This window comes from Xenopus laevis, chromosome 5S (assembly GCF_017654675.1).
Source record: "Xenopus laevis strain J_2021 chromosome 5S, Xenopus_laevis_v10.1, whole genome shotgun sequence".
Classification (NCBI taxonomy): Eukaryota; Metazoa; Chordata; class Amphibia; order Anura; family Pipidae; genus Xenopus; species Xenopus laevis.
This window is the reverse complement of record NC_054380.1, coordinates 25077718-25102269: the sequence shown is the minus strand read 5'-3', so window position 1 is coordinate 25102269 and position 24552 is coordinate 25077718. Positions and strand designations below refer to the sequence as shown.

General features: G+C 41.3%; 1 protein-coding gene across 2 annotated transcripts in view; it reads right to left on the bottom strand.

The window, feature by feature from the left end:
* The window catches only part of sptbn1.S (spectrin, beta, non-erythrocytic 1 S homeolog), a 121631-nt gene that overhangs the window by 83294 nt on the left and 13785 nt on the right, over window positions 1-24552 (bottom strand). For both annotated transcript variants that reach the window (XM_041564324.1, XM_041564325.1), the window contains exon 2: window positions 10111-10295. In XM_041564324.1, the coding sequence (XP_041420258.1) occupies window positions 10111-10252 (142 nt within the window). In that variant the 5' untranslated portion in view covers window positions 10253-10295. The remainder of the gene's footprint in view (window positions 1-10110; window positions 10296-24552) is intronic.

Sequence of the window (24552 nt, the reverse complement as noted above, 5' to 3'; positions counted from 1 at the left end):
AGGTCATGCAACTCTGAGGTTACTTCTAATATCTTCATATTTTTCAACAAGAGGTACTTTATTTATTATAATACAAAAGTTTTAATGAGTTTAATAAAATCACTACTCACAGCGTCGGACTGGGGGGCCCAGGGCCCACTAGGGCTGTTGCCTCGGGCCCCCACACCCTAGACGCAAAGCACTCTCTGGCCACCCTCCGCGAGACGCAACCCGGACCCCCCTCTGGCCCCCACGCCTACCTTCATTTACTTTCTGCAGCGCTAGGGGTTAGGTAGTGGCTTCCACAAAAAGGTCGGATCTGTGCTGGCCCAGTCCGACACGTACTTCTCACAATTTATAACTGATTACATCACTAGTCACCGTTTTTAAGGATATAATTTACAAGATATTCATGGGTGATCAAAAAATTATTTGGGTGTGTTGGTCAAATAATATCATATACTGTAGCAATGCTACAGATACCTGATTAATTGCATAATGCTAATAAGTTGGTCTGGTCTAGCTAAGACCTCTGGTTCCACCAAAAGCAAATGTTCAGGATACAGCATACAATGACATTCTTAACATTTCTATACTTCCTGCGTTGAGGCAGCCGTTTAGGGAAGGTTCTTTCCTGTTGCAACCCAATAATGCCCCTGTGCACAAAGAGAGGTCAGTACAGATGGGTTAGCTAAGATTTGAAGGGTCAACTGAGTCCTGAGCTCAACACGTTTTCTCAATAATGCTCTTGTGGCTGAATGGAAGCAAATCCCACCAACAATCTTGCAATTTCTAGTAAAAAGCCTTCCAGGAAAGGAGAGGCTGTTGAAGCAGCAAAGGGAGGACCAAATTCAAATGAACCCACTTGCTTTGGGAATGAGATGTTGGACAAGCAAGTTCCTAGATACTTTTGACCATATACTGTATAGCCTATAAACCAAGCCTGAGTCAGTCTTACTTATTATATGGTGGCTCTGCTGAACCATTAGAATACTTTTACAAGAATTTAACTAGTTGTTAGTATTTGTATGCAAACTGTATGTTTGATGCAGCTCAGGAAAGAGGCATTTATGCAATGGAAGGGTTGAAAAGTACATAACCATAATAAAATGATTTTACTCAAACATATATGAGGAAATGTCCTAAATGATCAATATAAAGAAGTGACAACTCCTTATAAAAGGACCATGACAATGCAGTCCAATTCAGTGTTCCCTGTTCCTTCTCCAAGTCCAGTTTCCCTTTTTTTTCTGGCACGCAAAGAGAAACATATAACTTTACAACCTACCAAATGCCATATTAACGCTGGTATGTCTGACTGAATCACAAGGGTTTCATGTGCACAGATCCCTGCAGCTACATCTTCTTGTTATTATCAAGCACTGAATACATCGCTTGTTTCCAGCAGCAAATGATGTGGCCTCAACTAATTACAAATTGATGACCTCAGGAATGCAAAAACCTCCTGTCATTTTCCCACAGGCTCTTCGCTACACGCCCTTGCCATAATAACATGATAAAAAAATTATAGTTTTAACTGAATTACAGATATATGGATAGAAGAGATAGGGCCCACTAAGAATATGTCTGAGGGCAAAAGAAAGAATTCGCCCATCCCAAACTATAGCACTCAATGTTTTAATCAGCAGCCCTTCTAGAAGACACCCCACTTTATTCAGAAAAATGATTCTAAATGCATGCTGTTTGAGTAAAAAATGTTGTTTATTAGATCATATTAAAATATCAAAAACACCCCACATGGAGCCATACGCGTTTCATGCTTACCTAGCACTTAATACACCCCACTACCCAGCTTATTGCCCACGGACATGAATGGAGAAGGGAAATTATTGCTCAAAGAAATACATATTGATGCCTAGGCCTGGACCGTAGGCAGAAATCATAAGTTGATGCCAGGGAGAGAGATAATGGCATGCAGTCCTGGCAGTGTGCCTAAAATAAAGTAGTTGCTCCCGTTCTGCAATCCCAGGCTAATCCCTGCACACAATGCTTTGCCCAGGCTGCTAGAACTTAAAAAAGTGAGTTTATGAGCATATTCTTTAACGCTGGTGTCTTTTAAGCTCCCCCTATCCTTTTCCCACAACACGGGAGAGATCAGGTACTTGCGGGAATGATTACTACTTTATAAGGCATGCTGGGAGTCATGTTTCACATGAGCTGATATCAGGTTCAAACACCTGTATAGCATTTCAACTGCTGTAGAATAAAGTAATGTTATAGCCACTGTCAGATCTATGCATGTCAACAGAATGGAAAGCAATGGCCTGGATCTCACGAAGAACACACAATATAATGCAGATGCTCGTCAAACAGGCAGATGTTTCCCTGATCTGGGCACCGAATAACATAGGCAGCCCCTGTACTTCAAAAAAGTTTAATGCAGTCTTCAGCTATCTGGCATTATTATGAATGATTATGGAAGGGACCATTTTGGGTTGACATAGCCAAAAGGTAGAACCCATGGTCTTCACATATGTTATGTAACTTTCTAAGTCTTTATAGAGTGTCATGTTCACCTTGCTATTCAACCTCTCTGTGTTTATGTTATCTACTGTGTATCCTGTGCTTGAATGGCTGCCCTCATGGCTACACAGCAGCTTGTTTATATAAACTATAGTAGTACTTATCTGTTATCTACTGTGTATCCTGTGCTTGAATGGCTGCCCCCGTGGCTACACAGCAGCTTGTTTATATAAACTATAGTAGTACTTATCTGTTATCTACTGTGTATCCTTTGCTTGAATGGCTGCCCCCATGGCTACACAGCAGCTTGTTTATATAAACTATAGTAGTACTTATCTGTTATCTACTGTGTATCCTGTGCTTGAATGGCTGCCCCCATGGCTACACAGCAGCTTGATAATATAAACTATAGTAGTACTTATCTGTTATCTACTGTGTATCCTGTGCTTGAATGGCTGCCCCCATGGCTACACAGCAGCTTGTCTATATAAACCGCAAAGAAAAAAATAGCATTCATGGCTTGATCCAACACCTGCCTGATGCTGTAGTGTTCATTGCAGCAGAGTAATTAGACATATTGTCAGTTTTCCTTTGCCCGTCTTTGCTTATTCAAATTTGTCAAATCTTTTATACAATACTAGAAAGTCCTTTTCCATACATGATCAGTGATGGGAGCTAAACCATAAATTCCCCATTTATATATGTGGGGCTGAGTCAATGGCAGGGTCCCAGCTCCAGATGCAATAACCCAGAGGATGCTAAACTGATTAAATGTACGGAGACAGACATCTGCTAATGTAGTTATGCTGGTTTTATGTTTCCCTCCTGTATCGAATGAAACCTTCACATGTCCTTCTCTTCTGACCTCGTTCACTCATGCACTCATGAGCACCGCGCACTCGTTTATTATTCAAAAGCATCCCTCCGGCCCGGTATCCTTTGCTAAGATTAGTTTTCTCAAAATCTATGCTTTCGCTTACTGTAAGAAACCAGCTGAGCCAACTAGTTAGCTTCCATAGTCACTGTGTCTACACGAAGACCAAGCCATAGATCAGGATCCTTGGTGGGCACTCCACATACTTACACGTGGCACTAGACAAGGTCTTGTGGTTATTGGGTGTCTGTGTACCATGCAGTAGCATTCAACACTTTAGACCTCTTTGTGATCACACAATATAGCTAGGGGCAATTATGACTTAAAATGACCCATATCCCAGATCTTCAGTTGGCAAATCAGTATTTTAGTGTATTATGCCAATTTGCCCACTGTTGAACTAGATTCTAAGGACAAGATGTCTCTTCTTCTTAAAGGAGCAACCACTATGTAAGCTCATTTTATTAATTATTATAATTGTATATTATTATAATACTTCCATATTTATTAGGTTTTCTGGAAACCCCTTTATCCATATTGCTTTGAAAATGGTCAGTGGCTCTTCTCCTATAATTAATGACTACAAAATAATGTATTACATTCCGTTTAGCTTCTAAGCTCTATTGAGCAGGGCCCTCTGTACCTCTAATGGTTATTGGTTGTATTTTTGTTTCACAGTTAGATTTATAAACCAGTCTACTGTACATGTGCTGTGGAATATGTAAATATACTTAATAATAATAATAATAATAATAATGTTCAAATGTGTTTTAGTAGCTCTCTTGCTACATATTACAGAAAAAAACATTATCAAAAGTCACTGTTTTATGTTTTGAAAAGGGCAGAGCGTCGCATGATGAATCGTCGTCTTGTCGCCTTTTCTGAAGAGGAGTGCAAGCGGAGTTTCAGTAAGTTATTTCTTAATAAAGACTTGGCGATTTAAAAGTTTAATTTGTCTTTGTTTTGTTTTTTTCATTCTATACGAACAAATAAAATTATGTTACTGGTCCTTTAACAGAAACCCCTCCAAATAATGGGTGACTGTAACCCTAATGGCAAAGGGAAATGAATAAGCTATTGTGTTTTTTTTCGTTCTATACTAACGAATTTGAAAAAAAAAAATTATGTTACTGGTCCTTTAAGGATTCCTTGTTCTGATGGACAAAACCTTAACCAAATTAGATGGCTAAAAATAATCCAAGAGAATTCCAGCCGCATCCTTGCAATCTCATCCCAGGAGACAAATGAGGGGGGATGTCTCTTGAGACAAAGCAATGGGGCGCAGAATGTGGCTCGGGAGTGGTCACAAAGGCATCCTGTTTATCTCTAGGGAATGTTGGCGACTCTGGGAATGACGAATGGAGGAAAGACTTGAATAATGAGATGAGCACAGAGAGGAAGCAGCAGAAATAGACATTAGACCCCTTCAGAAGCAACACGCGCTGGGGGGACTGTTAGATCTCCAGGCAAACAAAAAATTATATTTCTCTAAAATTAATACAACTGAAATAAATGGATACATACTGTATATAAAACAAACAAAAGTATAAATATACTGAATTCACTCGAAAGGTCTCTGCTACATCTCTATATTCAGGCGCCAAACAACATGGGAATACAATGCTGAGCCCATATTCCATAGGTTACTAATCACTAGTTTAAGGTAAGACTTCATGGAGACTAGGGACTTGAGCTTGGTTTAGTTGTGAGAGGTAAGTCAGTAGAATCATCCTCATAATAACCCCACCCGGATATTGGCCTGGCAGCTATACAAACTCATGAAGAGCATGGGATCTGACAGTGAGGGTCGATTGCTAAATGCCACCTATTTCTAGATCATCTCAGCATAGATGGAGCCAATGTTGAGGAAGTAATCAGTTCAACTTTTGCATGAAAGCAACTGCCACAATCCGTCAGACATAATTGGAAGACTGCCGTATAACTGAAAAATAAATTATTTTATAGCCCAGTGAATTACAAACAATAGCTGGACTGCAACTCCCATCATGTTCCAACATTGAAGAATGTAAAAAGCAGAAGATAAAAAGGCAGGGGTTGTTTTTCATTGTGATCAGGCCCAGCCCCAGTGGAATTTATCTAAGTTCACGATTGCCTTCACACACCCAAGGTCAATCTCATCATTAGCCAATCAATCTGCTTGTATGTTTTTGGGGTGTGGAGGGAAACCCGAGTACCGATACGTGAGTACAGAATACAAACATCTTGCAGATTATGTCCAGGCCAGAATCGAACTCAGGACCCGAGCACTGAATGGAAACAGTTCAATCCACTGGGCCCCAGTACCATTTGAATAAGAAACCCCCGGGGACTTGTTACAACAGTGTAACTTTACAGGGAGGGGGGTGATGATATAAAATAAACGGTTCTTTATTTACCCTGCTAAAGTGAAACCATCTCATCACTTGCCCTACTTACTGGGGGTAATAAAAAGTGTTGTATAACACCAATATAACCAGTTAATAAACCAGCATGTAACTTCCTTTTATTTCATTTACACAGGGTTTAGAAAATGTTATCTTTAAAAAGTATAAATCTTGGCTGTCGAGTTCACAAGTTAAAAACACAGAATTTGCACTACTAAATTCTAAAGCTCATTCCTTACTGGATAAACTGCCAGAAGTCATTGGGCCGGCTATAAATCGAATGTGTTCATTGGGAGCGGTCATCAGTTTGAAAACAGAACAGAAGGGGAAAATATCACATTATTTGCTTTGGGTCTCACAGTCTGCTTCACCCTACTGCCCCCCTAGTTCCATGTTCCCCAAGCACACGAGCTACTGGACACATACACAGAGGGATAGTGTTAAAGGCTGAAGGGAAAATAAAGGGCAGATACGTCAAACTGAAACTTTCTTAAATATTAGTGATCTTTAAGAATGAGCAAAATCGAAAATATGAAACTTTTCCCAGCAAAAATATGCGATGCATACCTCCTGACATTTTGGAAATAAAAGGAGGGGCAAAAAGATTTAAAAGTTTAAAAACATTTCTGTGGTTTTTATGTGTTATTACAGTTTTGCTACTGAAGGTGAATTGCTCTTTAAACTGCATGTCACAGTTTCCCCAAGAGACTAGCTTATCTTAAATTGCTACAATTGTTTCTTTGCTAATCTTAAATTGTTACAAAAGTATCTAAGTGCACCTGGTGGTTATCTGCCAAAAGCCAATTAAGTTAGAAACACTGTATCTTTTTCTGGCTGTTCAGTGCAGGAGATCAAAGAGAACTCTGGACATTTCAGTAACAATCTGGGACTGCAGGTTGACCTTTCGAAACTGGGCCTGCCCTTCGAAAAACAGGACAGTTGATGTGCAGGCCGGCCCAATACCCACAGGTTTACCCGCGAGTGGGGCGGGTTCTGGCTGACCTTGTACTCCTCTTTGCGGGTGGTGGCCACCCGCCCACCACGTTGCAGTGCCGGCTTCTAATTTTATAGACGCCGCGGGCTGAGGGAGGGTGGTTAGGGTCGGGTGCGGGTCGGGTAAAACCCGACCCGCACATCACTAGACAGTTGGGAGGTATGCTCATGTAACACACAGCGGGTCATTTTTTTCTCTACCGGCAGAGAAAACACCAATCGGCTTTAATTCTCCCCATGTCCCAATGTGAGTACTGACAGGAATTGCATCTGCCTGTCTGTGCTCAAAATTAGTGGATTTCAGCAACACTTCAACTGACACTTTCAGTCCAAAATGCACCCTGTACTAATATGCCAATGCTATAATATATTATTGTGCTCACTAGGGGCTGGGCTGGTGGGGGCTGTTTTGGCATCTGTGTGGCCTGTTGGGGCCTCTGGGTACCTGAAATGCCAGGACCTATTTTGATTCTCGGTCCAGACCTGATTTTGCTGAAGTTATTATATTATTGTCCCTGTGCTTGGGAACCCAGCTCACTGAAAGTCATAGTTAGCTCTACTTTCCCTTTGGATACATCAGGCATTTGATCGCCTGATGTAAATAGTAAAACCCTGCAAGTTATATACTGCACATGGTTTAAATCTACAGGCAACCTTGGCAAATGTAAAAAAAAAAAAACCCTGATGTGAAGTTGAAGGCAAGGAATTTGGAGTTGGTGTGGCTCAGCACGGAGTGATTGTGCAGCAAGGTCAGGAATGCAGGAGCAGCACCATGGGACCTGGAAAATCATTTACAGACTCTCCCATCTCTTCACATGTAGCTTTGAGGCATAGGGAGCATGATATGATCTCAGCCTGAGCAACTAACACAAGACTAATGCTTTTCTTATGGCCCCTCTCCTTTTATCTTCATACTCCTACTAGGGCCGTCAGCTCCTCTCTCCAATATAGAAGATTAAGACTTCAGAGATTCAAAAGGTTCTCAATTTATTATGTTAATGTAGCCTGTGACATGATGCAGTTCCTAGTTGTACAGCTCCATTTATTTTGGGTACATCTGGGGTGGCCCAGGTATACAAACAGGGCTGAAAACTTGCACTAGTCTATTAGCCTTCACCTAGCAAAAGAAATACATGGGGGGGTCCTCTCTTTTTTGTTACTCATCCATCTTTTTTGGACTCATCCCTTTTAGTATTCTGTCCTGTTGATCTATTGAGAAACCATAACTTTACAACAGACTGAATTAGGGTGTTTTGGCACATACAGCAAACAAGGGGCTATTTGCCAAGTTGGTTCTACAATATATTGAACCAAATCTGGCTGATCATCTTGCGTTTGAGCTAACAAATACACCAAAGGTCTAAGAGGCTGCTCTGATGTTCTTCTGCTTAGGAAAGATTTGAGAGATTTCTCTATTTTTTTTCCTAAGCAGAATAACATCAGAGCAGCCTCTTTCTTTCTCCTGACAACTTCCTTGACTATGCGGTGGTCAGACCTGTCAGAAACTGACCAGCAGGTGGCGATGCTGTAATAAAATTCATTTACATTAACAGTACATGTATCCCCTAAGATCTTGGGAAAAAAAGAAAATAAATAATGAATGTCAATTGCAAAAGTGCTTAAAATAGCCCCCTGATCAATTTTACATTCCCTTATTTTAAAGGTTTACTTATCCTTTAACACCAGCAGTCACAAACCTTTGCGCTACAAGGCTACAGTCTTATTTCCATTATCACAGTGCTTTCTGTTCAGGCCCTGTGCTATTCATCTTCCAGTCTGTCATTCAAATCACTGCCTAAATACCAGGGTAAAATGGACCCTAGCAACCAGGTAGCTGCTGAAATTTTAAACTGGAGAGCTGCTGAACAGAAGGATGCATAATGTAAAAACTACAGCAAATTCAAAATAAAGACCAATTGCAAATAGTCTCAGAATATCAATGTCAATCAAAGGTGAACTACACGTTTAAACACTTAGAAATGAATTTTCCTACAGCTGGTGTTGTTCCCAGGGCAGTAAACCGTCCTTGCTGCACTTGCTTTCACAATATCAAATTCTAAGTTTCACTTGAAAAAAAGAATCACTTTTTTCAGCCTTGAGATACGTGGTCCAAAGGTCTAAATATGTATAGCGAAACAGACGTTTATCAACGCATGGTTAACCAATAGCAACCAATGTGCCACTGGGGCAACACTATCAGCTGAAGGACTTTAGAGCAGTAATTGAAGGGTGCTAATTAGCAGACCTACAGATGGCAGAAATGACCTTGACAATGCACTGAAATCATATGTACTTTGTGGTTGGATTTTACTGGCCATATGTGTGCTGAAGTTAAAGTCACAGTGTAACACTTATTGTATGATCTCTAGACAAACACTGCAGACTTTATAGTAGATTAGAAGCCTGAGCCCACAACTGATTACTGCATACCTGCCACAAAAAAAATGCTTAACTGGGTGAAAAGTGAAGCACTCACTGATTCATTGTTATTATCTGATCTGGTGTTACTGTTCCTTTAATGCCAATATCAAATGGCTATAAGCTGGCTATAACATAACAGCATTTCCATTCTGAACCCCAGAACTGCTGAACCTCTAGGATCAGCGAAACGCCTCAGGTGAGGGGGACAACGCACGAGTCTGCAGGAAGCACCACAAGGAGGTCTGAAAAAAGCTTTATTTTTCCTTTAGATGGGGTTGTAGAGTCAATTCACTAAGTTTAGGGTTCAAAGGACAACTCAACCCCCCACTAATAAAAAAAACTCCTACCCAGTACCCTACATAGTCCCGCTCCCTGCTCCCCCCTCCACATAGGTGATAACACCTTTAAGTGACCCTAATCCTTTACTCACCTATAGGTGCAGAGTAAGCACAGTAGAGCTCATGGACACCATTTCCCGGGTCTTCGGATCTCTTTGGGAAATGAGCTCCGTATTGGCGCATGTGCAGTCTTCCGGTTCGCAAAAGTGATGTAAAATTGCGTAAGGGAAGAGAACCCGAAGAATACAAAAGAGCTGGAAGATGGTGCCCATGAGCTCAGCTGCGCTTACTCTGCACCTATAGGCGAGTAAAGTATTATAGGTGTTATCACCTATGTGGGGGGGAGCAGGGAGGGGGGACTATGTAGGGTTCTAGGTAGGGGTTTTTATTAGTGGGGGGTTGAGTTCTCCTTTAATTCAGCTTAGGTGCCATGAGTATTTGGGGCTGTCTGATGTGGCGGGTGCACCAGAGTTTATAACCATGGATAAGTCTATAAACCTCCTACATTATAAGCTGCTCCTTAAAAATGCTAGAGGAGTATATCAATATCTAGGTGTATAAAGATAGAAAAGTAACAAAAGAAACTAATTAAATTGATTGCATCATGATAGGTAGTAGGCAAGAGGAGACAACATACCTGCTAAGGCCTTGATGCGGGATCTCTCAAACAGGCGGGCAGAGCTGTTCTCATTGTCCCACTCATCATCCCAGCGATTGTTGACATCGGTGTACTGCTGTTGTATGTCGATGTTGTCGTAGTCTGTTGCGACGGCCGTCATTGTGACCTCCCCTAAACTCTCATCAGCTTCAGCTCACTTGGATCTGCACGAGACACAACAACGTCATCTTGGTTAGTTCTGAAAATCAACTAAGCCAATGAAAGTAGTACAGAACAGAGGTGTAAAATCAGTTCGGAGAATGCAGCAAATGCTTTGATACCGACAACTTTCCACAGAAAAGCATTTGCTAGATTCTCAAGTATAGTCATTGGTAGCCTTGAGGAGCACAGTAATGGAGGGATTATTTACTAAAATCCAAATTGATCTCGTGTTTTATCTAAAAAAAACACAACCAACTCCCATGCCCGATTTTAGCTTATTTATTAATGAAATAACTTAATTTAATCGGATCGCAGAAAAACTCAATAAATTCAAGTGAAAACCTAAATTACTCAAATTTTTCGGTCTTTTTCCAGATTTGTTTGAATTTGTTGGGCTTTTCTCCCCCCGAATCATTAGATTTTTTCGGGTTTTATCTCAAAAACCCAGAAAAAGTTGAATTTTCTGGTGAAAACCTCCAAACACAGTGATAACTTCAATGTGAGATAGGTGCCTCGTCCATTGACTTATATCAGCTTGACTGTGCTCCTCAAGGCTACCAGGGACTATTGCAATCAATGACTCTACTTGTTGGTCAATAATTCTACACTGCAAATTAGTATCAATTACCAACGAGGCAAAATATCACGTTACTCCGGTGCACGTCTGTCAGCAATTAAGCCATCATTTAGTTGGCCAATCTGTGAAACGACGGCAGCCATGAAATGTAATGTATAGCAGAGGAAGCAAAACCAGTCCTTAGCATAGAATGAAATGCTCCAATAGGATTTTCTTTTCATAGTGATGTAACTAAATTTGTTTGGTGCAAACGGGCAGCAGAGGAGCCCTTGTCCAGGAATGGAGGACCTATTCTATCAGAAACCTGTGTCGTCTGCTTACCCCTACCCTCCCTCAGAATAGGACTTCTTGCAAGGCGGCTTTCAACCACAACCAAAGAAGGAAAACCGCCACATAGAATCCACATTTTTAAGGGGAAAATAGCACACAGGTTTAGCTAGGCATTTAGTCCCTATACACTACGTCCCCTCAACAAGGCCTTTAAAGCATATGATGTCATGGACTAATACTGTGATGTATCAGCAGCAAAGCATTTAGTTCTTATACTCTAGGCCCCCTCAACAAGGCCTGTAAAAGCATATGATGTCATAGACTAATACTGTGATGTAATCGGTAGCAAAGCATTTAGTCCCTATACACTAGGACCCCTCAACAAGGCCTATAAATGCATATGATGTCATAGACTAATACTGTGACGTAATTGGTAGCCTTGTGTAATAACCCCGATGCCTGTGGCTATAACTTGCCACTGCTGCTTATTTTATTCCACCAAATGTATGGTTCTTTGCTTAATTGTTCTGATTGTCTTCTGCAGGAGAAACAGCATTTGCCCTGCTGGGCATCATCTTCTTTTAAAGGAACAATACAGTGAAAGTAATGGGAGCAAGGAATGTCTGTAATGATGCCAGAGAAATGAATTGTGCAGTTAATAACATGGCGCCTGTGACTTGTATAAACAAGACCATATTGGCTGCTTTTATATCAGAATGTGATAGCATCCAAGGGTAGAATGAGTGTAGGTGGATGTCCCAAATGTTATCATTGTCAGATGGTTATGGTGGCTATACGTGACAAGTCAATAGCTTTTTGTCCTGCCCGACTGATTGGCCAATCGGGCAGGAATCAGCAGCTTTTGCAAATCCTGTAGGATGAGAAGCATATTAGTATGTTGATTTGGGCAATATATGTGGGTCAGGAAAAACTCAACCTGCACCGGACCCTAACCCGCAAAACCATAAACCACAAGATGTTTCCATTGTAAGATCTGCAGCCCGCAGATCAGCCGTTAGTCACAAAAAGCTATATCTGAGAAAACACACACACTACAGTATTGTACCCCAGTGTGACTTGCATCCTCCATGGACTCCCAAAAATCAGCCTGAACCCGCCCAACCTGTGGGCATCGAGTCCACGCATCACTAGTGGTGAAATTAGGCACAGATCTGCTTATCTGTCTACCTTGCCAAACTGACAGTATATGGCTTTACTGTACACTAAATAAACAGCAGGACAAGGGGCATTGGTAATCTGTATCATGTATGTAGAAAACAAAATATCTGAATATCAAAGCCACAAATTGCATTTCTTCCTCTATTGCATTAGGAGAGTTAGATGCTCATTTTCAAGCAGCAATAATACTGCATCGTGTGATACACAAAGTAAAGGAGCACTTAAGCAAAAAAAAAAATCAATGGCTTTTCCCAGAAACGAGAGCGACTAATTGACTGATGCTATTTCAGCTTTTCACATCAGCACTACAAGGACACATTAAGACCATACAGGGACAACACAATATAGATGAGTGACGATCGCAGACACTGGAGAGCCAGGATGGGGGAAAGCAGACAATGACAAGCAGAAAATAATACAGGGAGAAAATACAGCCGAATAAGAAATCGGAAAACAGTGGATTTTCTTTGTATGTATAAAGAGATTTAGGGAAGAGATTCCAATACAGGTATGGGATCCGTTATCAGGAAACCCATTATCCAGAAAGCTTCAAATTATGGAATGACCGTCTCCCATAGACGCCATTTTATCCAAATTTTTATAAATAATTTCCTATTTGTGTGTAATAATAAAACAGTAGCTTGTAATTGATCCCAACTACTGTAAGATATAATTAAACCTTATTGGAGGCAACGTCAGCCTATTGCTTTTATTTCATGTTTACATGATTTCCTAGGAGACTTAAGGAAGGTATGAAGATCCAAACTGCAGAAAGATCCATTATCCAGAAACCCCCAGGTTCAGAGCATTCTGGATGACAGGTCCCATACATGTATTTTAATCAAATATTCCCAAGCAATGCGGTGATCAGAACTCAATGGAAAGTAGCATAGGCAGTTTTGGGTATTTCTCTCGGCCGCCTGCCGGGGCTATTAGACAATATTGGGGGTGAGTGGCTATGTGTAGTGGAAGAAACATCCCATAGTAGAGTCATGCGCAGAACCAATTTGTAAAACTCGAACCGTGACCGGCACACTTAACCGCTTGGACCCGATACCCGACCCGCAAATACCTTATCGGCAACCCGCTGACCATCAAGAAACAGGAAGTGCTGTCATTGTAAACCAGAAGTGACATCATTAGAAGTAAGCGCGATCAGAAAAACAGGAAGTGCTGTCATTGTAAACTGGAAATGACATCATTAGAAGTAGGCATGATCAGAAAAAAAGGAGTAAAACTCGCTATTGAGAAGACCCGTGACCTGACCCGCAAACCCGGAGAACCGCCGACCCGCGTCTATACCCGCTCCCGAAACTTCTACCTGTAACCCGCAGGGCACCGCAGGTTTTTATGGGTAATCCACGGGGACCAGACCCGCTGCAGGACTCTGTCCCACAGTATATGCAGCTTTTATAGTGCCCCTATACCCTCAGAATTCCAAGAAGAATAGTGCATAGGACAAGGGGAATTTTACACAAGCACAGAAATGCAATATCTCTCTCTCTGGCGGTTATGAGGAAGACACATCTATTCAAATATATTATAAATAAAACAGGAGGCAAATGGGAAGCGATAAGGGGCTTGTGGCCACCATGCCAGTGAAACAATGGCTGCTGAGACCAGGCCAAAGCCTATGGTATATCATGGAACGATGACAAACAAAACACTGGTTGAAAGGACAGCAGCAACCCGTATGTAATTTGGCAATACTCTCTGTACAAACCATCTGTTGGAGGTGGTATTAATGTTTTTATAGGTTAAATGTGTTATAATGCATTTATAAAACAGTTTGGATAGTTATTTCAAACATAATTGTTTTACTGTATATGCATATATCTCTAACTGTGTAGATAATGTGTTGAATTGTGTGACAGCCCTAATTCCCCATGGAAGGTTCTACGTTGTAAGCTGCTTATATGTGACTTTACTGTGTAGCTACCAAATGCAATACCATATGCTAAATATGTCACCTGCTTGTTTTTGATCTTGCCCACTCCCACACCTTGTGTCTCATTCCCTTCACCTTTAGATTGTAGGCTCTTTTCCACACGGCCTTCCTCATCTTTTTTTTGTTACTGGTATTGGTTGCTATGTACGTAACTCTGTATGTTCTATGTATGTAATTCATGTGATTTCTATGTAGAAACATTTATTTTACAGTGCTGCGCATTATGTTGGCGCTCTAAAAATACATGTTATTAATAATAATAATAATAATAATAATAATTACATAGTTCTGATGTGGATAAGCGCAAAACAACGAGCTGGTGTCATTCCTGGCTCTCTAGTGCCACCTTCTGGTGAATATAATTAGCACAAAAAAATATTTGTTTTTTTTTGTTTTGTTTTTTTTACCATTATCACAACTGGCAGTAGAATACAGCCATGAGCAATATCCGACATTAGTCTTTTAAGAGCTAGAAAGATATAAATATATAGACACATAATAAGAAAAGAACTTGATCTAAGCTGCTAAATGGGTTTGTCTGGAAGAAAAGGAAAGTAGCCACTTGTATCCCCAATTAAGCAAATCACTTGATCCCAAATTCATGTTTGTGTGCAATACCCAGAGCCGCATGAGAGGCAGGGGAGGGTGCAAGAACATGAGTCGGAGCAGATGTAATTGGGCTCATATGATCTCAACGCATGATTACACAATGCCCAGAAGATTACAATGGAATCCACAGAGTCTTTCCTTGGAGAAAAACAGGCAAACGTTTGATAGAAGGAGAACTTCAACTTCAGGCCATTAGCATTTAGGGCAAGTGTGAGAGCTCTGCCATGCTGCCAAGCTAGAAATGGCACTCGGGGGGGGGAGGCAATTTGCTCACAATCACACCCCGTATGTGACAACCTTTAGTGCCATATCGCACGCAATTGCCTGGACGAGGCTTCAGATAATTGCAAATAATTATTGCCTGTCATGGTTCCTTGAGATCCTGCTGAATGGTTAAGAAATGAATTTATGGGGCTATAAGTGGGCAGACATGGAGCACTTTTTATCTATATATCTCTATCTATATCTATCTAATCTATCTATCTATCTATCTATCTATCTATCTATCTATCTAGTTTAGGAATGAATCATCCCAGGACCAGCACTTCCCTTTGTGAAAAATTCTCCAAATTTTATTTAGATACACGTATCAGTGTCAGTATGTAAATAAAATTTGGAGAATTTTCACAAAGGGAAGTGCTTTTCCTGGGATAATTCATTCCTAAACTAAACTGTATGTTTGAGAAATTGACCGTGCAATCTGAACAGAGTGCTGGTGCTTAAAGATTTATATATATATATATATATCCTGCAAGCAGAAGCAAAACGAGGGTCAGCCACACGCTACATTAACTGAGCCTCCATCAATAGCTCTAATGGAGCCATTCCCCGGTCTCTGATGACTCCAGTAAGTTAGTGCTTGGATAAAAGCAAGAATTAAGTGAAGAAGTCAGCTGCAAGCATCATAGTGACAGCTCCATCCGGCAACTCCTGGATTTTCCGCCCATCCGGCAGCCTTGCACACATAAATCATCCCCCCCTTCAATAAAAAACTAGTGGGATTACAAATAGAAGCAACCCAGTCCAATTACACTTCCATATACAATACAACCAATTCTTAAGGTGGCCATACATGGGCTGTTAAAAGCTCGGCAGCTTATCGGCCAGTGTGTGGGTCCCTCTGATGTGCTCCCCCGAGAGTCGGTCAGATGACGATCGGACAGGGGTAAAAATCCCGTCGGATCGCAGACTGCATCTGTCCGTTCATGCGGTCCCGCGATCCGACACTAGGGCCCGCGATCGGATCAGCACGATATCACCCAACAATGGTGGGCATATAGGGGAGAGATCCGCTCGTTTGGCAAAATCGTATGGCCACCTTAAGAGAAATGACTCACTTTCATAAGCATTCGTCCCAATTAAATGTCACTCTTTGCAGTGGTGAGTGCTCAGGTCTCATGAGCCACATGCCACAGTTCTAATCGAAGTCCCCCTGCCCGCCCATTATACAGCCCCTTTATTTATTTCTCTGCTGCTATCTTTTAGCCTTATGAGAAGCCCCCAGATGGAATTCATCATTTATATCAACCGTAAAACAGAAAGAAGCTGAAGTGCCAGGAGGGATGCCAATGATACCTGAAGTTCATGAGACTTAGCAGCCAAAAACACAAAAGGCCAGAATGTTTGTTTCATCAGCTGTAATGAAAAGGAATGTCAAGTTTATGTAACTGGGCACAAAGTAGGGATGCATTGTTTTTACACATTTTTTAATTCTGCAAAAGGCTTCACGAAAGATTTGGCTGAACATCAAAGCAAACCATTTTTGGTGATTAAAATTTGAGTACATTTGAGTAAAATCCCAAACAAATATTGCTTAACTCCCTCCCTGCGTTGTCCACTGCTTTAGTTTGGGTAGGAATCCAGGACACGCCAGGGGAGAAAGGCAAAAAAAAAAAAAAGTAATTCTGTAGTTCTGTAAAGAGGGTGAATGCCAACTGACCTCCCTGGTAAACCTTGCTGCCACCATGGCTACACAGCAGCAGCAAACACTCCGTTTGTACCAGGGACAGATAAAAATACATTATATTCCATTGCACAGGACCCCTTTTATTTGTTGGTGTTGCAGGAAAGTTAATGCTCCACATGGGAAAGTAATGACCTTTTCCCAAGCCCAGTGTCTTTATGGCAGTCTTTCCATGTTCGCAGCAAGGAACTATTTTAAAGTGAATTTGTGGTTTTCTTGGTCTTTGGTTTATTTATTTTAGGTTTTCATGAAAAGAGTGCGGCCACAGGAAAGTGTGAGGTTGTTGTGTCAGGGTCTGTAAGTGCAAATAAATATCTAATGGCTGCATGGAATCATCATAAAACAACAGCCAGTGGTCCATGTAATAACTGGCACAGGCAGGACCATATTTACTTCCATTTAACTGAATCCATGTACGGTTATCCTGTGTCAATGGTGACTTCAAAATGCCTCCCAACCACCCTGTTTCAGCTCCCAGAAGCCTCTATGAGCAAGCCATCACTTATTAATGAACTTGTTTCCCGGCCTGGGAAAAAGAAAAACTCCAGCCCGTTTGTACTGTAGACCAATGTACATGACTGGCCACTGCAGAAACGTTCAGAGAAATGATATACGAATGGTGGAAAAGTAAAACACAAGAAATAATGGGGCCCCATACACCTGCACGGCCACACATCAATTCCAGTTCTTCATTTTCCTGCAGTGTGGAAAATGCAAGTCCCAAATTGTGTGGCATTTTTACATTGCGGTTTTAAAAACGTACAAACCCAACTGTTTCAATAAGGCCCCTGACAGAGGAGTCCTGCCTGCCCTCCTGGCTCTTATATACATATCAACAGATGGAGCCCATGCCTAGGAATTTGTAATAGTCAATCACTTGTTGGGTCATTGGAATCAAACTGGTCTGCACACAAAGTTGTGAGGTTTTGATAGGACCCATTTTGTTACAGAAAGTGATGCAATTCTGTTTGATCAGATTCCAAGTACCCTGTGGCCTCAAATCCCCCCACTTACAGGGTTGCCACCTTTAAGCCATACCTAGCTCTCCCCAAAAGCCCCCCAATTTACCAAACCCATTATCCTCTTCATCATAAAAGGTTGGACTGTTCCAGAGCTGAAAGGCTAAAGTTTAACCAACATCAAAAGTAATCTAAATGGTATTTCTCCAAATATTGCAATTGGCATATTCTTTTCAGCTGAACTGAAGGCCAAGATCAGCTACACCCAACAACCAGCACAATGGGTTTTTTTTAAGCTTAATATTGTATTGTTATCCTTAACGATTTGCTGGACAAACTGCTGAACAAAAGTCAAGAAATCCAAAAATCACAAAACCAACTGCTTGATTGTTTTAGAAGACCATTACGAAGATTCCAATAGTGCACCAACATTTCTTTATGCATGAATTCTATCAATGGGCTTCTTGGGTCAAATGTTGGAATGATAAGGTCTTGTTGGTTGGAAAGATACGGAACTGGTGCATCAAGAAGGCCTCGGAAATGCCTGCTCAGAACTGTGCCATTGACGACAGATTCCACGTAGGGAAAAGAATGAAGAAAGCTCTTAGTCATCTGAGACCGTTATAGATGAATGTGAAAGTTACACATGTACTGCAATGAAGTTCACTGTAAATCTGTATTTTTCTCTATGTCTTCCCCAACAATAATAGCCCCTGCAGAGCTCCTACAGACTTTACAAGGTTTCCAGCAGTGCGGAAAATGAAAGTCCCAAATTGCTTTGTTCTGGGTGAGGAGCCCTTTGCGGAGCTGTCGGGAGAGCAAGTTTGGTTGTCTACAGACCTCACATAGTACTTAATGCATAACAGATATCTATATTTGTCATTCTGCAGTATATAAGGCTGACACTGGAAGGCCTACGGCACATGATGAGAGTATTATCCACTGAGCCGATAGAGCTTAATCAGCTTGTCATTAGGTAACTGACGGATAGGTTACTCGGGCACATTTGGTCATTGTCAGGGTCAAACTGGCGCATTGGGGGCCCACCTGGCAGTCACCAGGGGCCCCCAAACTCCTACACCGTGCGCGAAAGACGCTCCGCGCATGTGAGCTGACTTCAACAGCCAACAATGGGCCAGCTGATCGGGGAGCAGGTCTGGGCCAGCGAGGGACCCCTCCCGACCTAACTCCTGCGCAATGTGAAAAAAACGCTCTGCGCACATGTGCTGACGTTGACGCACGACAATGGGCCATCTTGTCAGGGAGCAGGTGTGGGCCAACAGGGGCCCATGAGGGCCGGGGCCCACCGGGTTTTTCTCCGGTGTCCCACCGGCCCAGTTCTACCCTGGTCATTGTGAAAAAGTGCCTGAGCACCCTGTACCCCAAAGGCCTAGGCATGAACACCCAAACAATAATACAGTCCCAAATTCTGTGTGGCAAGTATTGTGGTGCTCTATCTGGAAGCTCTGTTGCATAGGACAGCTTCATTAGACAATATATACTATAGGAACACTGTGATTCTCCTGGTCTTTTCCCAGTGATAATGAGGGTACTAATCACATCCACTAATTGTAGATTTTAGTGGCATTTGTTTTAACTGGCTGAGGTGGTAACCTCAGAGAACATACTCCAGGGTGGAACAATGAAAAAGCAAGAGAAAACGCTCTCAAGTAGAGCTATTTTGTTTTTCTGGAAGGTGCCTGGACAGTTAAAGGGCAAGAGATAACCCAAACTGGCTACAGAAGATAATTACAGTATAACATGCCTGTGGTCTAGGAAAGCAACAACTTCTGTGAACATAGTAAGCCAAACCCTACAGAGAATAATATGTATAAAGAAGTCAAATACAGTGATATCCTAGAGAGAAATCTTTTAAGACACAAAAAATAAACAAAAAATTAGACGTATCCCACCCATCCGGAGTATAAAGACTGTGGGGGCAGGGGCAACGTAGCTGATAGGAAATGTCAAGGAACACATGGAAGCCATTAGCTAGCATTAAAGCCATTTTCCCACAATTTTATTTATGCATTACTATGTAGAAGAACTCCAAGAGGCAGGAAGGAAGCGTATGAAATCCTTTACCCACAAAGCTAGATATCTAGCCAAAAATATACAGTATAAAAGGGGTGTTTGGGGAGCACCTTCCATCAGTGAAAAAACAGAGGACGGTGTGCAGGGTCAAGTATTTAAGTCAATAATAGAGAGAGGAGAGAAAGAACTGACTCATAAACTTGCACTTTCCCATCAACCATAGTCCAGAAACTCAATTGTATATAAATACACAAATATGTGTATTAGAATAAGTATTGGTAATAGTCCAGTATAACACCATTAAAATAAAGTTAAAGGTAAGGAGGCGGATTACCAAGAGGTAAAGGGTTAGTAATCTGTACACATAACAGTGCAATTGGTCCGTATGGGATTAGTAACTCATACCTCCCAACTGTACCTTTTTCGGAGGGACAGTCCCTCTTTTGACAGCTCAACCTGCAGTCCCTCATTTGTACTGAAAAGTCCCTACTTTCTCTGCACTGAACAGCCAGAAAAAGAAACAAAGTTTCTCACTTAATTGGCTTTTAGCAGAGAGCACAGCTAACAGGTGCAAATAAGATACTTTGTAACAATTTTGAGACATAAAAAAACAGTTTAGATAAGGAGAAATATTTTCAAACTTTCATAACCTGCCATAATATGTAAAATTAACATGGTAATTAGGGGGTGCCGCCACAGAAATGGTCGTGGTCAAAAAATTCACTGTTCTAGGTGCGAAAAAAAAAAAAGTTTGGAGGTATGCTAACCCTCTACCTCTTCGTGACATTCGGCGCATGTGCAGTAGATCCGTACCTGAAAATGCTCCTACTGCGCATGCGCCAGAAGACGCCGGTCAAAGCAGGAAGAAGACCGCGTGGGAGAAGATGGAGCCTGTGAACTCCGTGGAAAGGACCTGCGCAGAGGGGTGAGTAACAAGTTAGGGGCATTTGCCTGGGGGGACAGGTAGGCCAGGGGGGAGGAGAAGGGGGGGCAAAACAGGGGAGGGGTTTTGCGCCCAGGGGGTTTCCTTCTCCTTTAACCCAATTTTAATGGTGTTACACTGGACTATTACCAACACTTATTTTAATACTTGACTGTTATGTTTTAACATATTTGTGTATTTATATATAATTGAGTTTCTGGACTATGGTGGATGGGAAGGTGCAAGTTTATGGGTCAGTTCTTTCTCTCCTCTCTCTATTATTGGCCGAAAATATACAGTCAGTCAGGCCAAATATACAGGCCAATAAACTGCCGACTTAGTCTGTATATTAGTCAATATATTTAAGCTGGCCAACTATGTCAAAGTCAGTCCCTTTGTAAAATGTATAATGAAGCAATAGAATTCTTAATGAAGCAGATGAAAATTGAGTGTAGGACAGGCCAGATATGGGATGACTTTGACATAGTTGGCCAGCTTAAATATATTGCAATATATGGACAAACAATCCCTGTTTTGTTTAAAGGGTAAGGCATTTTTCAGTAGCAGTATGCACAAAATGTCTCTGTCTTAAATATATTGATAATGGGTTGAGTGCAGAGGACTCTAGTATTTGTCTAAATGTTTAGAATATCTATTGTATCCCAAGGCCTTAGGGGCAGTTCACCTTTACACATTTTAAAAAGTATATAACTAATAATAAACATTCCAACTCTTTTCTATTTTCTTTTTTTTACAGTTTTTCTAAAATTATTATTTTTTGTAACATATGTTTTTATTAAATTTTCCATAACAATATAAAATAAACATTCAACTGTGCATTATTATTTAAATCTTACATTTCTAAGCTATGGGGATTGGCACTGCTCTTTAGTGAATGAGGCCCTGCACAACATTCAGCAGTAGGTTAGAGATATTTGCATGCAGAGATGTGATTATAGGTTTACTAGTTTAGGCAGTCTACATAGCAAAACAACAGGCACTTATTTTTTTCTTATGTAATGGGGATGCCTCCATTAAGGTCAACAATATGGCAGCTCGCACTGCAGTACAACTGCAAAGACAAGCGCAGTGACACTTGTGGGGGACACACAGTGAGCCTTCCCTTTACAAATACAGTGAAATAGAGGTTGGCACTTAATGAGAGGTGTCTAATGAGACCGTTAACAGCTGTGGTGCATCACCCAGCGTCGGGAACATTCCTATCTACAAGGGAATGTAATGCTGTAGAGTGACCCTTGAAGATCACTGGAAGGTGAACAGCCTGAGACTGGAGAGTCTTGAGTCTCTAAAATGAGCACCTTATGTTCCTTCTTTGGCTTTATTTACAGCAAGGAGCCAAGGACAGCTGTATAAACACCACTAAAAATGTCTGGCATACTGACTGCCACCCACTGGACCAGTCCTCCCGCCACCTGCCGGCACTTGTGTCTGGATGTGCTTTAAAGGTGAATAACTCGGGTTGCCACCTGGCTGATATTTTACCGGCCTGGCCAGTAAAAATGATGGTTGATCCCAATGTTATTAATAGGGAAAAAAGATAAATATATAGGAAGGCCGGTATTTTTTTTTCCAGAAAAGGTGGCAACCCTATGAAAAACACTAAATACTGTTCAATTGGTAACTGTATTTGTATGCAGTCTGTATGATAAATGTGTATTTTACAGCATTGCAAATTGGTCCAGTAGCAAGCTCTGTGTAATGAGCACTCGCCGGTACTTATCGGAGAACGGCTTATCTAGATTTTTTTAAGCAAATGAAACACTAGACTCTGTTGCATCAGCAAAATGACAAAAATCTCCCATCATAAGGCCCATTAAGGAAACAAAGCAATCGATATCTTGATCCTTTCCCTGGGATAGGTTTAAATGGAAAGCAGCAAGAATTGCGCACAAATTCGAAGCACATAAAAGCGGTAGATTTAAATAGTTTCTTTCACCTTGAATTAAGGTAATATTTCACTTATTTCATAAACCAAGAGAAGAAGAACTTGGCCTGACACGCTGGGCTGAAAACGGCTGTTTTATAAATACGTGTTAATAATAATAAATGAATAATAATCACAAGTAAATAATAAAATGGTTTAGATCTCAGCACTTTCAAAATGTAATTCTTACAGGCAAGGACAAGCCCCTGATCTTACCTGAGAATATACTGAATGAACTGAAGCCCCAGTGCAAAACTATCTGGACTAAACAGGAACAAATGTCTATTCTTGTTATATTTCTACCTGGGAACCAGTCAGGATTTCAGGTTATTCTTGGCTTGTTTCTGACCAACAGTTGATCTTGGTGCTGCTGGGATTAATCTTTCTAACAGCAGATGGCTAGGCCTACAGCAAAGAGACAGCAAACACTACATGACCCAAGCTAAGCAGCATTAGAACTCTCTAAGCAACTGCCAAAGTTAGCATTGTAGCAAAGCATGTTATGTCTTACAACCTTCTTCTCCAGCAAAATGGTGAGATTTGTAGTTGCACAGAAAGTGAAAGGTGGGATTGGGGCAGGGCCTGAAGGCCAGTTGGAGCGAGATATTTGGTTAAACTGCATTTGCTGGACTAGGTACAATTAGAACTACAACCCAACAATGTATGTGTATATATCGGTAGCCAGGGGTAAGCAAGGCGATGTCTTCACCGTTCCTTTAGACAACCTTACCTGGTAAGCTAAATAACCGGAAAACCTATAATAAAAAAAAACTGTTGCAAATGGTCTTAAAATATCAATGTTGACATGATCCTAAATGTTAATTTAAAGGCAAGCAGTCCCTTTAAAGTGGAACTAAACCCTAAAAATGAATGTGGCAAAAATGCAATATTTTATATACTGAACTTATTGCACCAGCCTAAAGTTTTAGCTTCCCAATAGCAGCAAAGATCAAGGACTTCAAACTTGTCACAGGGGGTCACCATCTTGGAAAGTGTCAGGACACTCACATGCTCAGTGGGCTCTGAGCAGCTGTTAAAATGCTAAGCTTAGGGGTTGTGGCAAATTATCCAGCAGAAATCGAGGTTGTCTGTAATATACGCTGATGCTACAGGGCTGATTATTAAATTCTGATGTTAATTGCTCTGGTTTCTGTGCTGTCATTATGCCATGTAGTAATTATCTATATTATTTACTAATTAGCCTTATACTGTGACATTTCTATACTATGTGAACTGTATATTGTGAGTCAGTCCCTAAGCTCAGTAAGTGACAGCAGCACATGTGCAGTGAATCAGTAGAAAAGTAGAAGGGGAGCTACTGGGGCATCTTTGGGGGTATAGATCTTCCCTGCTAAAGGGCCATGGTTGCCTTGAGCTGGTATAGAAGATTAAAATATAATGTACAGCAGGTCTAGCCTACTTCTTTAGTTAAGCTTTCCTGCTAAGGGTAAGGGCACGTGGGCAGATTCGGGGAGATCAGTCACCCCCCGGCGACAAATGGCCTCTTCTTGGGGGCGATAATCTCCCCGAACTGCTCACAGCGCTTCATTTTCCGATGTCGCCCGAGGAAACTTTGGGCAACCTCAGAAAATGAAGCGCCGCCACTGCCATCCTGCTGTTAATTTTTCATTATAGCCAGTGGGAAGGCAGTTCAGGGAGATTGTCGCCCCGAAGAAGAGACAATTTGTCCCAGGAGCAAATAATCTCCCCGAATCTGCACGTGTGCCCTTACCCTAAAGTAACCTTACTACTGCCACAATCACTTTCAGGCCATATATCAGACGGTTATGCAAATAGTTTAGATTTTTAGCAGATTTAGCCATGTTTATCCTGTCATTGCCCCTATGATATAT